Source organism: Lutra lutra, chromosome 1 (genome assembly GCF_902655055.1).
Source record: "Lutra lutra chromosome 1, mLutLut1.2, whole genome shotgun sequence".
NCBI lineage: Eukaryota > Metazoa > Chordata > Mammalia > Carnivora > Mustelidae > Lutra > Lutra lutra.
Window position 1 is genome coordinate 171,005,615 of NC_062278.1, and position 14,789 is coordinate 171,020,403.

General features: G+C 39.4%; 1 protein-coding gene across 4 annotated transcripts in view; it reads right to left on the bottom strand.

Annotated features, from left to right (window-relative positions):
- Positions 1 to 14,789, bottom strand: part of FANCD2 (FA complementation group D2) — a 61,998-nt gene that overhangs the window by 41,174 nt on the left and 6,035 nt on the right. For 3 of the 4 annotated variants that reach the window (XM_047745016.1, XM_047745007.1, XM_047745035.1), the window contains 10 exons: positions 14,653 to 14,756; positions 13,546 to 13,606; positions 12,575 to 12,627; positions 9,785 to 9,863; positions 8,218 to 8,342; positions 6,596 to 6,683; positions 5,337 to 5,441; positions 4,618 to 4,718; positions 3,910 to 4,018; positions 3,443 to 3,478 (listed from right to left, as the gene is read on the bottom strand). In XM_047745016.1, the coding sequence (XP_047600972.1) occupies positions 3,443 to 3,478; positions 3,910 to 4,018; positions 4,618 to 4,718; positions 5,337 to 5,441; positions 6,596 to 6,683; positions 8,218 to 8,342; positions 9,785 to 9,863; positions 12,575 to 12,627; positions 13,546 to 13,606; positions 14,653 to 14,756 (861 nt within the window). The remainder of the gene's footprint in view (positions 1 to 3,442; positions 3,479 to 3,909; positions 4,019 to 4,617; positions 4,719 to 5,336; positions 5,442 to 6,595; positions 6,684 to 8,217; positions 8,343 to 9,784; positions 9,864 to 12,574; positions 12,628 to 13,545; positions 13,607 to 14,652; positions 14,757 to 14,789) is intronic. The other variant, XM_047745026.1, reaches the window with a different exon arrangement.

Here is a 14,789-nt window from a genome sequence, read left to right on the forward strand (position 1 = left end):
TGAATAGGAAAAAAGTCTGGAAGAATTATCCATGAAGAATGGAACAGAGAGTGAAGAAAACCTTTTTAACATTTTTAACATTTTAACATTTTTTAGATTCCTTGTGGGGTTTTATCTCCACAATTAGCTTGTATTAAATATGTTTTAAAAAGAAGAAGGTTATAGAGCAAGATCATCTGTCACAATAACTCGGTATTTATTCACTGTAATTAGTTGATTGTATATGTTTGTTTATATTTGTAAATTTGTTTCTTTCATGTATTATCAGCATAAAGAATTTTTACCTAGTTTAAAAAAGAAAAAGAAGGTTAAAAAAAAGTCAAGCAGCACAAAAATAAAAACAACTATTCAGAGCTCACACAACTCAACAGCAAAACACTAAACAATCCAATTTAAAAGACGGATCGAGAATTTCTTTTTTTTATAGATTTTTTTTTTTAAGATTTTATTTATTTATTTGACAGATAGAGATCACAAGTAGGCAGAGAGGCAGGCAGAGAGAGAGGAGGAAGCAGGCTCCCCGCAGAGCAGAGAGCCCGATGTGGGGCTCGATCCCAGGATCCTGGGATCATGACCCGAGCCGAAGGCAGAGGCTTTAACCCAGTGAGCCACCCAGGCGCCCATAGATATTTATTTATTTGAGAGAGAGAGAGGGTGCATGCACAAGCAGGGGGAGCTGCAAGCAGAGGGAGAAGCAGGCTCGCCACAGAGCAGGGAGCCTGACACAGGACTCAATCCCAAGACCCTGGGATCATGACCTGAGCTGAAGGCAGATGCTTAACTGACTGAGCCACCAAGGTGCCCCACCAAGGATTTTTTTTCTTTTTTAAGATTTTTTTTTTTTTTTAATTTGACAGAGATCACAAGTAGTAGGCAGAGAGGCTGACAGAGAGAGAGGAGGAAGCAGGCTCCCCGCAGAGCAGAGAGCCCGATGTGGGGCTCGATCCCAGGACCCTGGGATCATGACCCGAGCTGAAGGCAGAGGCTTTAATCCACTGAGCCACCCAGGCACCCTGGGATTTTTTTTTTTATGTTTCTTTTTATTTTTCATTTTTAAAGACTTTAATTTTATTTGTTTGACAGAGAAAGAGGGTACACAAGCAGGGGGCGTGGGAGAGGGAGAAGTGGGCTCCCTGCAGAATCCTGATGGAGGGTTTGAGCCCAGGACCTGAGCCAAAGGCAGATGCCTAATGACTGACCCACCCAGGCACCCCTGCCCACCAAGGATCTTCTTGAAATTTTTTCATTTTAGAGACAGCAAGCACGAATGGTGGGTTGGGGGAAGGGTAGAGGAAGAGAGAGCCTGACATGGGCCTCCATCTCTGAGATCATGCCTGAAATGAAATCAAGAGCGGACACTTAAGCACTGAGTTAAGCTCAGACTGAGCCACCCAGGTACCCCTGGGCCTAGATCTGAACAGACATTTTCTCAAAGACATACAAATGGCCAAAAGACACATGAAAAGATGTTCAACATCACTAATCATCAGGAATGTAAATCACAATGAGATATCACCTCATACATGTCAAAATGGCTATCATTAAAAAAAGACAAGAGACAATAAGTGATGTTGAAGATGTAGAGAAAGGGAACCCTTGTGCATTGCTGGTGGAATGTAAATTGGTGTAGCCCCTATGGAAAACAGTATGGAGGTTCCTCAAAAAATTAAAAGTAGAAATATCATGTGATCCAGAAATTCTACTTCTGGGTATTTTTTCAAAATAACTAAAAATTAATTCGACAAAATATCTGCACTCCTATGATCCCTGTACATTACTTACAATAACGAAGACATGGAAGCAACCTAAGTGAAAAGCAAATGTGGAAGTACACAGACACACACAAACACACACCTACCTAGACACACACAGACACACACTGGAATATTATTCAGCCAATAAAGAATGAAATCTTGCCATTTGTAACAATATGGACAGATCTTGAGGGTATTATGCTAAGTGAACTAAGTCAGACAAAGACAAATACCTTACGATCCTGCTTATATGTGGAACTTATAAGATAAAGAAACAACAAAACAAAACACACAAAAAACTGAATTCATTGACACAACAGATTAGTAGTTACCAGAGGCAGGGGGGTTTAGTCAGTAGAGCACACAACTCTTAATCTTGGCTCTAATTTCAAGCCCCACATTGGGTAGAGGGATTATTTAAAAATAAAATCTTGGGGCGCCTGGGTGGCTCAGTGGGTTAAAGCCTCTGCCTTCAGCTCAGGTCATGATCCCAGGGTCCTGGGATCGAGCTCCGCATCGGGCTCTCTGCTCAGCAGGGAGCCTGCTTCCCTTCCTCTCTCTCTACCTGCCTCTCTGCCTACTTGTGATCTCTGTCAAATAAATAAAATCTTTAAAAAAAATAAAAAATTAAAAAATTAAATAAAATCTTTAAAAAAAAAGGATTTTCCTGTTATAAAATAAATAATGGGGCACCTGGGTAGCTTAGTCAGTTAAGTGTCTGACTCCTGATTTTGGCTCAGGTCATGATCTCAGGAATGTGAATTCAAGCCGCTCACTGGGTTCTTGGGTATCTCATTGGGTATCATAAATATGTATATTTTAAAAATATACATATATATAAAGACATTGTAGAAGCATATAAAATGTTTATGATATAATGTCAAGAGAAAAAAATCAGAATGCAAAAATTACATAATAATTAGAAATCTGTAAAAACAGAGAAAACAGGTATATAGGTGGCCAACCATTATGCAAAAATGAAAAAAGAAAGAGTTGTATTAGGGTATTTTGATCCTTCCCCAAAAAACTGAGTTTTTCATTGTTTAATTCACTATTGTAAAAGCTTTTAAAATAGCCACCCAACAACTGGATAATCTGACAGAACCTCACAAAACAAAACAGATTCCAACTAATGGAAAATCCTTAATGGGAACCAAGTAGTACATAAGAAACACAATCATCTGGCTTCTCACAGAAGAAAAAATTTCCATAATTAAGACAGATTCAGTACTGCTGCCTTGACAGTGAATGGATGGACTATTTGACTCACTCTGGCCAGGTTGACACAGGCAAAGGTAAGTAAACATGGAATGCCATTATCTTGACAATTACATTTGCCAGAGGAAGGGTAATCAGATAGACACAGGGACCCAACCCATGTCCCAAGTGACTCCTGTCTTCACTTCATCTGTGGGGACTTGGTTCTTTGGGACTGCAACTCACTGTGCTTGTTTGGAATGTTAATATTTCCCCTTATGGATAGCCTGGGTTTATTTCATTGCCAAAATGAGTAGGAGACACTATCTAGCAAGTCATCCCCTCTAGATTATCTTCTCCAGACAGCTAATGCTTATTATGCTACAGAAGGCACAGAAGGGATGACTGGAGAGAGTGACAGAAAAGGAAAACTATCCATATAATTAATTTTAAGTCCACAGTACTTAAAATTCATAGTATCATGAGTTTACCTTGTGTTCAGACACTGAGGCAGTGTTTTCAATCGCCTAGAAAAAAAAGGGTCACAAAAGTATTATAACACATAAGTAGAACATGTTTCACCTTACTTTTTTTTTTTTTTTAAGATTTTATTTATTTGACAGAGAGAGAGATCACAAGTAGGCAGAGAGAGAGAGGAGGAAGCAGGCTCCCTTCCGAGCAGAGAGCCCATGCGGGACTTGATCCCAGGACCCTGAGATCATGACCTGAGCCAAAGGCAGAGGCTTAACCCACTGAGTCACCCAGGAGCCCCATGTTTCACCTTATTGAGCATGCCCCATTCTCCTGAGAAGCAATCTGTCCATCTGGGAACCATCATCTGTCACTTCTACTTGACTGATTTTCAATACTTTAATTTCCACCTACCTTTACTTACATATCCATCACTGATTACCACCTACTCCCTCCCTATGTTCAAAGTCATGAAGATCTCACTCACCTTAATCCAGGCTTCTGAAATGATCTTCTCATATCTAACAGCTGACCTTATTACATCAAAGAGGAGAATAACACAGTCCTGACTGTTGTTTTCTTGATTTCCTGAAGAACTATAAGCAGCAGAGGGGGAAAAAAATAATTCTTCCACTTACCAGAGAGGAACCTATAAAACCTGGGTTCCTGTTACTAGCCAAGTGCCTGTTCCAAGGCCAGCCTCATGTGTAAAATGGCTAATAAACTTGTACTGCAGTCTATCTAAGAATGATCTGAATTGCCTGGAGAATACACCCCACCCGCCCACGTACACATATACACATACATTTACATGTACTACATACATATGATTTGAAGCACTGTATAGTGATACATGCAAACAATATTATTACCATTATTTTTAGTTGCAAGTATTTTTTTTTAAGATTTTTATTTATTTATTTGACAGACAGAGATCACAAGTAGGCAGAGAAGCAGGCAGAGAGAGAGAGGAGGAAGCAGGCTCCCCGCCGAGCAGAGAGCCCAATGCAGGGCTCGATCCCAGGACCCTGGGATCATGACCCGAGCCGAAGGCAGAGGCTTTAACCCACTGAGCCACCCAGGCGCCCCTTTAGTTGCAAGTATTAAGATCTACTGTCCTGGCTTCAGAATAAATGTCAGAAAACTTGCCTTGCCTATGTGAGAAAAAGGGTAGTAACTGTCAATGACATTATACCTTTGTTGTCCTTTATTTTTCAACTTGCTTTGGGAAGCCTGCAACCGTGATGGCAAAATACAATGCTGCAGATCCAACTTCTCCCGGAGCTCAGAAATTACCTGTGGAAAATAAACATTAAGTTATGTGTTTTGCTCATTCATAGTGGATAGGCACACTTCGTTCTTTCAATAGAACCATAACAATCCCCTGAAAGACTGAGTAAGAATCACTAAAGGTTAAACAAGGCTTTTTATTTTTTAAGATTTTATTTTTAAGTAATCTCTATATACAACATGGGGCTCAAACTCACAACTCCAAGATCAAGGGTCACATGCTCTACTGACTGACCTATGGAGTGCCCCTAGACAAGGCATTTTAAAAATGAGAGTTGATGAAAATAGTTAATGCAAGGACAGTATGTCATGCCCTTCAAAATTCCAGAATTCCTTGAGGTATTACAATGAAATAGCAAATAAAACTGTGTAATGGCTTATATGCAACAATAAATCTGGCTAGTTCCATTCCATTGCCTGAATACTATCTGGATTAAGCAGCATCATCAGTAGGTTTGGGAACAGGGAAGAATTAGAAGCTATAGTTTTAATATTGTATCTTGATGTATCTTCATCTAGGTATGTCTCTTTTCCATACTGACTTTCACAAGGACACCACTGCTATACTCTGTTCTCTCAGAGATGTAGCATACAATTGGTGTTTGTTGGGAAATAATAGGGTACCTCAAGTGCATCTGCAGCTGTTACAGAATGAAGAATGAACTTGATTATCACAGGTAAATCGTCCAGTTTGACAGATAACAGCTTACCCATCACCAACTGGCGGACCTAAACATAAAAAGCAAAAAAACCTTAAATATTTCTATGTTAATATCTCAACCTAGGACTGACCTGTTAGGTAAAATCAGAAAATCTACTTTTCTCATTCAGTTTTCTCACTTGTCATTTAGGAGGAAAACACCTCTTTTTATTTTCAATTTTATTCCAACTTACAAGTTTTTTTTTTTTTGAAGATTTTATTTAATTTATTTTACAGAGAGAGAAAGAGAGATCACAAGTAGGCAGAAAGGCAGGAAGGCAGAGAGGGGGAAGCAGGCTCCTCACTGAGCAAAGAGCCCGATGTGGGGCTCGATTCCAGGACCCTGAGACCATGACCTGAGCTGAAGGCAGAGGCTTAACCCACTGAGCCACCCAGGTGCCCCCAACTTACAAGCTTTTAATTGTTAATGCCACAGTTTCCTCAAAAACAGACAGGTGTTGGGGCAGCTGGGTGGCTCGGTCAGTTAAGCGGCTGCCTTCGGCTCAGGTCATGATCCCAAGTTCATGGGATAGAGCCCCATGACGGGCTCCCTGCTCAGCGGAGAGGCTGCTTCTCCTCTTCTTCTGCCTGCCACTCTGCCTACTTGTATCCTCTCTCTCTCTCTCTCTCTGTCAAATTAATAAATAACATCTTTAAAAAACCAGACAGATGATAAACGTAAAAGTGTTATTATCTTATAATTTAGAGCCTGAATTTTCCACTGGCTAAAGGAAGACACATAAAATTGTTATTCCTATGAAATATTATCCAAGATAGAGATTTCCACTAAAACTTACTGCTTTGAAACAGAGCAGCAAATCCATCATACTATGGCATATGAAGTTCATCAGAAAGAAAGAGATGAAATGTCATTCAATATAATTTCAAAAATTTTTTAAAGATTTGAGAGAGAGAGAGAGAACATGAGCAGAGGGGAGGGCAGAGGGAAAGAGAGAAGCGGACTCCCTGCTCAGCAGGAATCCGACATGCAGCTTGATCCTGGGACTTTGGGATCACGACCTAAGCCAAAGGCAGATGCTTAACCGACTGAGCCACCCAGATACCCCTGCATCATTTCAAAATTAAACTTTATACGCAACTGCTTCATAGCAATAAGTGACTGACATTAGTTCTGGGAGGTAACAAAGCTGGCTCTGTTTCTGGAGAGCGGAGTCTTTCCTACCTGAGACAGGAGCTTCAGGTCAAGTCGGAGGCTGGAAAGGACATCCAGGATAGGAACAGTGAGTGCAGTATTCTCCATTAAAAGGTCACTGTGAATGGTACAAAAAGAGAAAAGCTGTGTAACTTTTAACAGAGCTGGGCAGATAATTACTCAGAAAAACCACTCAGAATATGGGAAGAGAGGACATACTCAGTTCTCACTAAACTTGTTAGTAGCGTATTTCATTAAAAAAAATTTTTTTTAAAGATTTTATCTATTTACTTGAAGAGAGAGAGCAAGCACATAGGCAAGTGGGGAGAGGGAGAGGCACAGGGAGAAGCAGACCCCCCACTGAGTAGGGAGCCCTACGCAGGGCTCAATCCCAGGATCCCAGGACTCTGGGATCATAACCTAAGCCAAAGGCAGGATGCTTAACTGACTGAGCCTCTCAGGCATCCCTAAAAATTATTTTGATCTAAATAAAAAATACATGCTTGGGCCATCTGGGTGGCTCAGTTGGTTAAGCATCTGACTGGCTCAGGTCTGACTTCAGGGTCCTGACAGTGAGCCCCACATCAGGTTCCCTGCTCAGCAAGGAGCCTGCTTTTTCCTCTCTCTTTGCCCTCCCCTCACTCATGCTTGCTCTCTCTCTCAAATAAAATCTTAAAAAAACCCACATGTTCATTACAGAAAATTCAAACAGAAGAGAAGCCCTTTCCTCACCATATCCACTACCCACAGGAAACCACTATTGAGTTGGGCACATCTTCCTGAGAAAAGGAAAAAGAAAACCTACAACAATTACAGGGAAGTATGAGAAGTATGACACATGTACATGCAAGGCATTACAGGAGAAGAGAATAGAGAATAGTGATGGAGTCTAAAAAAAGGCTATGTAAAAGGACAAGCTGGAATTAAGCAGGCAAAGTGGGTGGTATACTGCTACACCCAGAGGGAGCAACCTACCCAAAAGCACAAAGGGAAGAAATCAATGGACATTTCTGGAGGTAGTGTTGCAGACAACTAAAGGAAAGGAAGTATTACAAACTGAATTTTTAAAAACTATTTTGAGGGTAAGCAGGAAATTGCATTAAAACAGAAATCCTACTACAGAGGGATATTGTTCTCCCTTCTTTAATAAACTGCCCTACCAAGTACTATTTTTCATGTAAATGATAGTAAGCAACGCTCTTAGCAATGGGTCCAATGTGATGTACACCAGAATGAATCATTTAGGGACCAAAGAATGCAGATGTTTGGTAAGATCCACAAATGATTGGATATGGAGTCACAACTGAGGACTCCCTGGGTGGAATACATGCTAATGAAACAGATGGATCATGTCTAGGTCTCCAAAGACCAAATTTATATGCCTAATCCTAAGGCAAACTTCATATTCACAACCACTATACTATTTTTTAAAAAGTAGATGGGTTACCCAAATATATATTCATTATTACAAAAACAAGTCAAATCCCACACCTACTCATGGAAGGCAGATACCATCCTCTTTTATATAAATAGGAATACATTACTACTATTGTTTTTAGACAAGATCAGGCATGTTCAGGGTGGTATGGTCGTAGACCTACTACTGTTTTCATTCTGCAGAGTTAAGGCTCCCACAGTGGGAACTTACCCACCTGAGTTCTTTCCCCACATCAGCATGCTGGGAATCTCCTAGGATCTCAGGAAGGCTGGTGACAAAGTCATGCTGCAGGTACAGCGGAGCAATACTGATCAGCTGCATGAGCTTGGTGGTGAGATCCTGCAGTGGAGGACACCATTAGAATTGTTGCACACTAACCAGAACAGAGAAAGATGTCCTCCTCATGAAAGGTAGAGACAGAATCATTTTTGTACAATATGGCACCTGTACACACATTCAAACTCAAAGCCTAAATACAGAGGTTAATGACCCAGAAATTTTCACACATGGTATGGTACATCATCTAGTGGGTCTGTTGTATACTTTACTTCATTTAAGATTTTATTTATTTATTTGAGAGAAAAGGAGTAGAGGGAGAAAGAGAGAGAGGGCATGAGCAGGTGGACGGAGAAGCAGACTCCCCACTGAGCAAGGAGCAGGACATGGGGCTATATCTTAGGAAACTGGGATCATGACCTAAGCAGAAGGCAAATGCTTAACCGAATGAGCCACCTAGCCACTCCTACTTTATTTCATTTAACCTTCACAACTCTATGGAGTCTGTGTGACGATTCCTTTTTTTTTTTTTTTCAACTTTTCGAGGTTTTTTTGAAGATTTTATTTGACAGAGAGATTGAGAGAGAGCACAAGTAGGCAGAGCAGCAGGCAGAGGAAGAGGGAGAGGGAGAAGCATGCTCCCTGCTGAGCAGGGAATGCGATGCAGGGACCAATCCCAGGACCCTGGGATCATGACCTGAGCTGAAGGCAGCCGCTTAACCAACTAAGCCACCTAGGCACCCCTATTCTTTTTTTTTTTTTTTTTTTTAAGCAGACTTCATACCCAACATGGGGCTTAAACTCACAACCCAGAGATCAAGAGTCACATGCTGCACTGATTGAGTCAGCGAGGCGCCCCAACAATTCCCATTTTTAAAAGGTGAGGATATGCATTGCCCAAAAACACACAGTAAGTACAAAACAATAAATATACAACAATACAGAATTTCAGTCCACATGGAATTCCAAAACTCATGTTCTTCCAAATAAAGATTTAGCCTTGGAATGCCTAACAAAAATTAATAGAATGATTTAAAGAACTCTGGAAAGAAACAGGCCTTACACACTAGGCTCAAAACAGATTCAATTTTACCAAGGTGCTTAATAACAAATCACATAATTGTAAAACTTACTAACACTTTCCTCATATGTAATCAAATTAAACATTTGCAGTGCAATAGGTTGGTCTGGGATCTCACTGATTTTGAGAAATAAAACATAGTCATCTGTGTACTTTGAAAGCTACTTAATTTCTTTCCAAATATTTATTTAATAAATATCTAGTCATCATAATTAGGATATTTTTTTTTCTGGAGAAATTTAAAGGGTGAAACATCCATGATTCTCAAATTATGAAAGATGAAAAAGCTAATAAATAGAAAAATGTGAATTTTCAGTTTAGGAAAGGAAAAAAAAAAAAAAACCACTGCAAATTCCAAAAGTTTGATTAAGCATGGAAAACAGACTCTCTAAATCCAAGAGACAGAGCAAGTCCCAAAGCCTACCTTGCCATCCACAATTCTGTCAAGCCATTTCAGTTGACTGATGATGAGTCTAGGCATGTTAAGTCCATCACTGTTCACACTGAAATGTTAGGATAAGAAGACAGAAACTTAGCTTTTCTGATTTACACAACAGCAAACATTAATAGTGCACAAACCATTTCAGACATTCAATTAACACTTACTGAATGTTTATATTATCACAACCTGTGTTAGACACACAGGTGACACAGGAAAAGCATGACACATACATGTTAAGATGGAAGAAGACACACTAAACTGTTAACAGTGGTTGCATCTGGGGAGGGTTTAGTAAGGTTAAGGAAGGTCTGGAGAGTATTTCTTAATAACAATGTAAACAAAAAAATAAAGGCAATAAACTTGAACAAACTAAACAAGAAAAATTTTAAAAGGTAGAAAAGTGTTAAGAATTGAAAAAAGCAAGCATATACAATTTTGGAAACATAAAAGGTCGAATTAGACTATGTCTGTCAAAGTACTGAAAACCATTTATAGATGAAGAAATGCTGGCGGCACCTGGATGGCTCAGTTGTTTGAGCACTCGACTCTTGGTTTTGGCTCCTGTCATGATCTCATGGGTCATGACATCAAGGCCCGTAAGGAGCTCCATGCTCAGTGGGGAGTCAGCTTGAAGATTCTCTTGCCCTTTGCCCCTCCCCCCACTCATGTGCATGCTCACATGTGTGCAAGTGTGCCCTCTCAAATAAATAAATCTTAAAAAAAAAAAAAAAAAAAGGAATGTTGGCTTAGTTATTATTTCTCCCCAAATGAGAGCATCTGCCTTCCTCCTCCTATGTCTGAAGTTTTGGACTACCTCCAGTTTTTTTCTTGACAGCATTCTTAGTCTTTGTTTAGTGCAGTCAAATTTAACTACTGAAAAAGACAAAAAACATCTACATGAGGGGCGCCTGGGTGGCTCAGTGGGTTAAGCCTCTGCCTTCGGCCCAGGTCATGATCTCAGGGTCCTGGGATCGAGCCCCGCACTGAGCTCTCTGCTCGGCAGGGAGCCTGCTTCTCCCTCTCTCTGCCTGCTTCTCTGCCTAGTTGTGATCTCTGTCAAATAAATAAAATCTTTAAAAAAAGAAACAAACAAACCTAGAAAAAATACATATTAAAAATGAGAAAGTAAAAATGACCTATAATCCTGTCCTCCAGAGATGTGTTATTAATATACATATCTATAGTATAGTGCATGTATTTTTTAAAAGATTTTATTTATTTAAGAGAGAGAAAGAGAAAGAGAGGACACATGCACAGGAGGGAAGAGGAATTGGGAGGAAGGATCAGAGGAAGAGGGAGAGAGAAAATCCCAAGTGGACTCCAAGTTGAGCCTGGAGCCCAATGCAGGGTTAGATCTCACAACCCTGAGATCATGACCCAAGCTGAAACCAAGAGTCTGATGCTTAACTGACTGAGCCACCCAACAGACCCTGTATTTTTTTTTTTTTAAATAACATACTGGGCTAAACTGTAAATACTGATTTGTAACCTTACCTTTATTTCCAATTAATGCAAGGCATTAAATAGTCCTCTGTATAATTTTTAATGTCCACATAATATTCTATTATAGGGATGTACCTCATTTACTTAACCAATCCCCTAGAGTTGAACATCTCAATTGTTTACAATTTTTTGTTAAACAGTAATCTTATTCATTACTGTTTTCATTCAGTTATTACCTTAGGATAAATTAGAAGACATGGCTGAGCATTAAAGAGTATACAAAATCTCAGGTTTTTTTTTTTTTTTTTTAAAAGATTTTTATTTATTTATTTATTTGACAGAGAGAGAGATCACAAGCAGACGGAGAGGCAGGCAGAGAGAGATAGAGAGGGAAGCAGGCTTCTTGCTGAGCAGAGAGCCCGATGTGGGAACTCGATCCCAGGACCCTGAGATCATGACCTGAGCTGAAGGCAGCGGCTTAACCCACTGAGCCACCCAGGCGCCCAAAATCTCAGGTTTTGATACACACAACCTATTGCCCTTCAGAATGACTTGAACCAACTGATTATGTTTATCAGCAATGTATAAGCATGCTTGTTCATTACACTCAATAAGGGAGCTCCTTTGAGAGTAGAAAAAAATGTATGTATTGTTTTAAATTTATATCTTCTAGGGCGCCTGGGTGGCTCAGTGGGTTAAGCCTCTACCTTCAGCTCAGGTCATGATCTCAGGGTCCTGGGATCGAGCCCCACTTCAGGCTCTCTGCTCAGCAGGGAGCCTGCTCCCCCACCCTTTGCCTGCCTCTGCCTACTTGTGATATTTGTCTGTCAAATAAATAAATAAAATCTTTAAAAAAAATTTGTACCTTCGATTATTAATGAGCATTTAGAAAAAAATGTTTGATGCTCTTGTTATTTCTTTGTGAATTGTCTGTTAGTGACCTTTTTCTACTTTTCTATTAGGTTATTCTTTTTTTCCCAACTTAGTTATTTTTTAAAGCAAATTCTAAAAAATTTAGTATGCATACCCTACAAAATTGAAAGGGTAAAGAACAGTATTCATAGAACATCTGATTCCAGTCATTGGCTTCCCTCTTTTGAGACAACCACTATTCATATTTTATTGTGTATCCTTCTAAGAATATGCAGTCATATAAACAGATGAAATTTCAAAAAAAAGACCCCAATGGAATTTTAGCATTCAATTAAGAATCTGGTGTCATGATCAATATGACTTTCAGAGAAACTGATGATGTTTCAGAGTAATCTTTTCAGAGAGAAACTTAAGCACACAAAGGCAATTTAAGCATTCCAGAATAATTCCACTTACTTTTCAAAAAGAAATTCTGGCAACTTTTCAAATAAAGTTTTGATAATGGCAGGCTAAAAAAAAAGACATAAGGAGTTAGGAGATGGTCTTTAAATACACAACAGAAATATATAATTAATCACAATTTGCTCCAACAAGAGCTCTTAGAGGAAAACCCTAATATAACTGAAATCTTATTTTAAGAATGGCCACTTGAATGCTGCCTACATTTTGAACATAAGCTGTTGGGACACAGAGACTTCTCAATGATGTGTCTCCTAAAAAATTACCAAATGATTATGAAGGTAGCATTAAAATAATCAGATCATCAAAAATATTACTAAGCATGACAACTGTTAACCTATGAAATACAGACTCAAGATTATCAAATAGTTTGCAAGAAAAGAAGATTTCTCTCCAAAGGAGTAAGAGGGGTCTTAAATGTAAGCTAACTAAATTATATTGAAGATTTCCAAAGAAAAGGAAGAGAGAGGAGTATGGGAAGATTCACAGTGAAGATTCAGAGAAGAAAAGAGAAAAAATGGAGGACAGGGTAAGGCAAGACTTTCCATTGTACGTTTTTATAATCTGAAACATTTAAAACATGTTAAAGCATTGTCTATTCAATATATTAAAAGAGAGGAGGAGGAAAAGGGCAAAATCAAGTTAATAAGCAAGTAAAAATTGAAATGGGAGATGACACAGATGTGAATATAGCAGAGATATATAAGGTACTCAGAGCACAAGGGAGGAAAGTTTACAAATCAGGAAGGAGAGGCTGACAGAATAAGTGAGATTCTAAAGAAATGCAGTGGGCCAATCAGCTCAGTCCAAAGCCATAGTAATTGCCGTACCAGATATAGGTCAGCAATGAGGCTATGGTAAACTACTACAAACCCAAATCCCCTGTTAACTCTACTAGACCCTGAGCTCAGGCGTTATACTTGGGCATACACCACAAATCAAGTCCATCAATTGTACACAAGTCTCACCTGTAATATGTCAATTCCCAGAAGCAATTTAATGAGGCTCTTAGAGTAAGATGTGCTTATGCTGTTAAAAAAAAAAAAAAAGATTTGTTTTCTATTTGTTTTCCTTGTCTTAATGTTTTTATCATTTCTTCATAAAATTGGTTAAATAAACAATTTTTTAATTTTTTTGAAGATTTAAAAAAATTTTTAATTTATTTGTCACAGAGAAAAAGCAAGCATGAGAGCCCACAAGCAGGGGAAGCAGCAGACAAAAAGAGAAGCAGGCTCTGCACTGAGCAAGGAGCTTGATGTGGGACTCGATCCCAAGACCCTAGGAACATGACCTGAGCCAAAGGCAGAAGCTTAATCGACTGAGCCACCGGGCGTCCCAAATATACAATATTTAAAGAGAAACTATCCTGTTATAGCAGAAATACAGAACATGAAAAAATGGCTTTTTTTTTTTTTAAAGATTTTATTTGAGAGAGAAAGAGGGAGAGCAAATGTGTGCACAAGCAGGGGGAGTGAGAGAGGGAGAAGCAGGCTGCCCACTGAGCAGGGAGCCTGGTGTGGGGCTTGATCCCAGAACTCTGGGATCATGACTTAAGCCAAAGGCAGTCACTTAACTGTGCCACCTAGGCATCCCTGCTCTTTTTTTTTCTTTTTTTAAGATTTTATTTTTTTATGGAGGCGGGGCACAGAAAGAGCGAGCATGAGCTGGGGGAGAAACAGAGGGGGAGGAAGAGAGAATCTGAAGCAGACCCTGAGCTGAGTACAGAACCTGATGCAGGGCTCAATCTCACAACTCTGAGATCATGACCTGAGCCAAAAATAGAAGTCGGACGCTCAACCCAATGAGTCACCCAGGTGCCAAGAGAAGATGATTCTTACACAGGGAGAAATAGAGAGTTAAAATTCTATCAACACAGATGAGACACGCTCTAGAAAACATTCTGGTTCTTAGTCTCATCACTATAAATTAATAATTTAAAGGTTAAAACTGAAGATAAAACAGTTATAAATAAAAAGTGAAATTCAAAAAATTGCATTCTCCCCCCATCGCCATCCCCCAATCCAGTTAGTATAACAAATTAAATGTCAGCAAGATTCCAAGCCTCCAGTCCATACCTGGCTTCCTCATCCTGCAGACGTTCACATGACAAAAGGCAGCTCCTGAAACTGTCTTGGTCCTCAATGTAAGATTCTAGGCCACTAACAAATTCTTCTATTATCTTAATGATATTGAAAAAACAAAGAGTAAGATT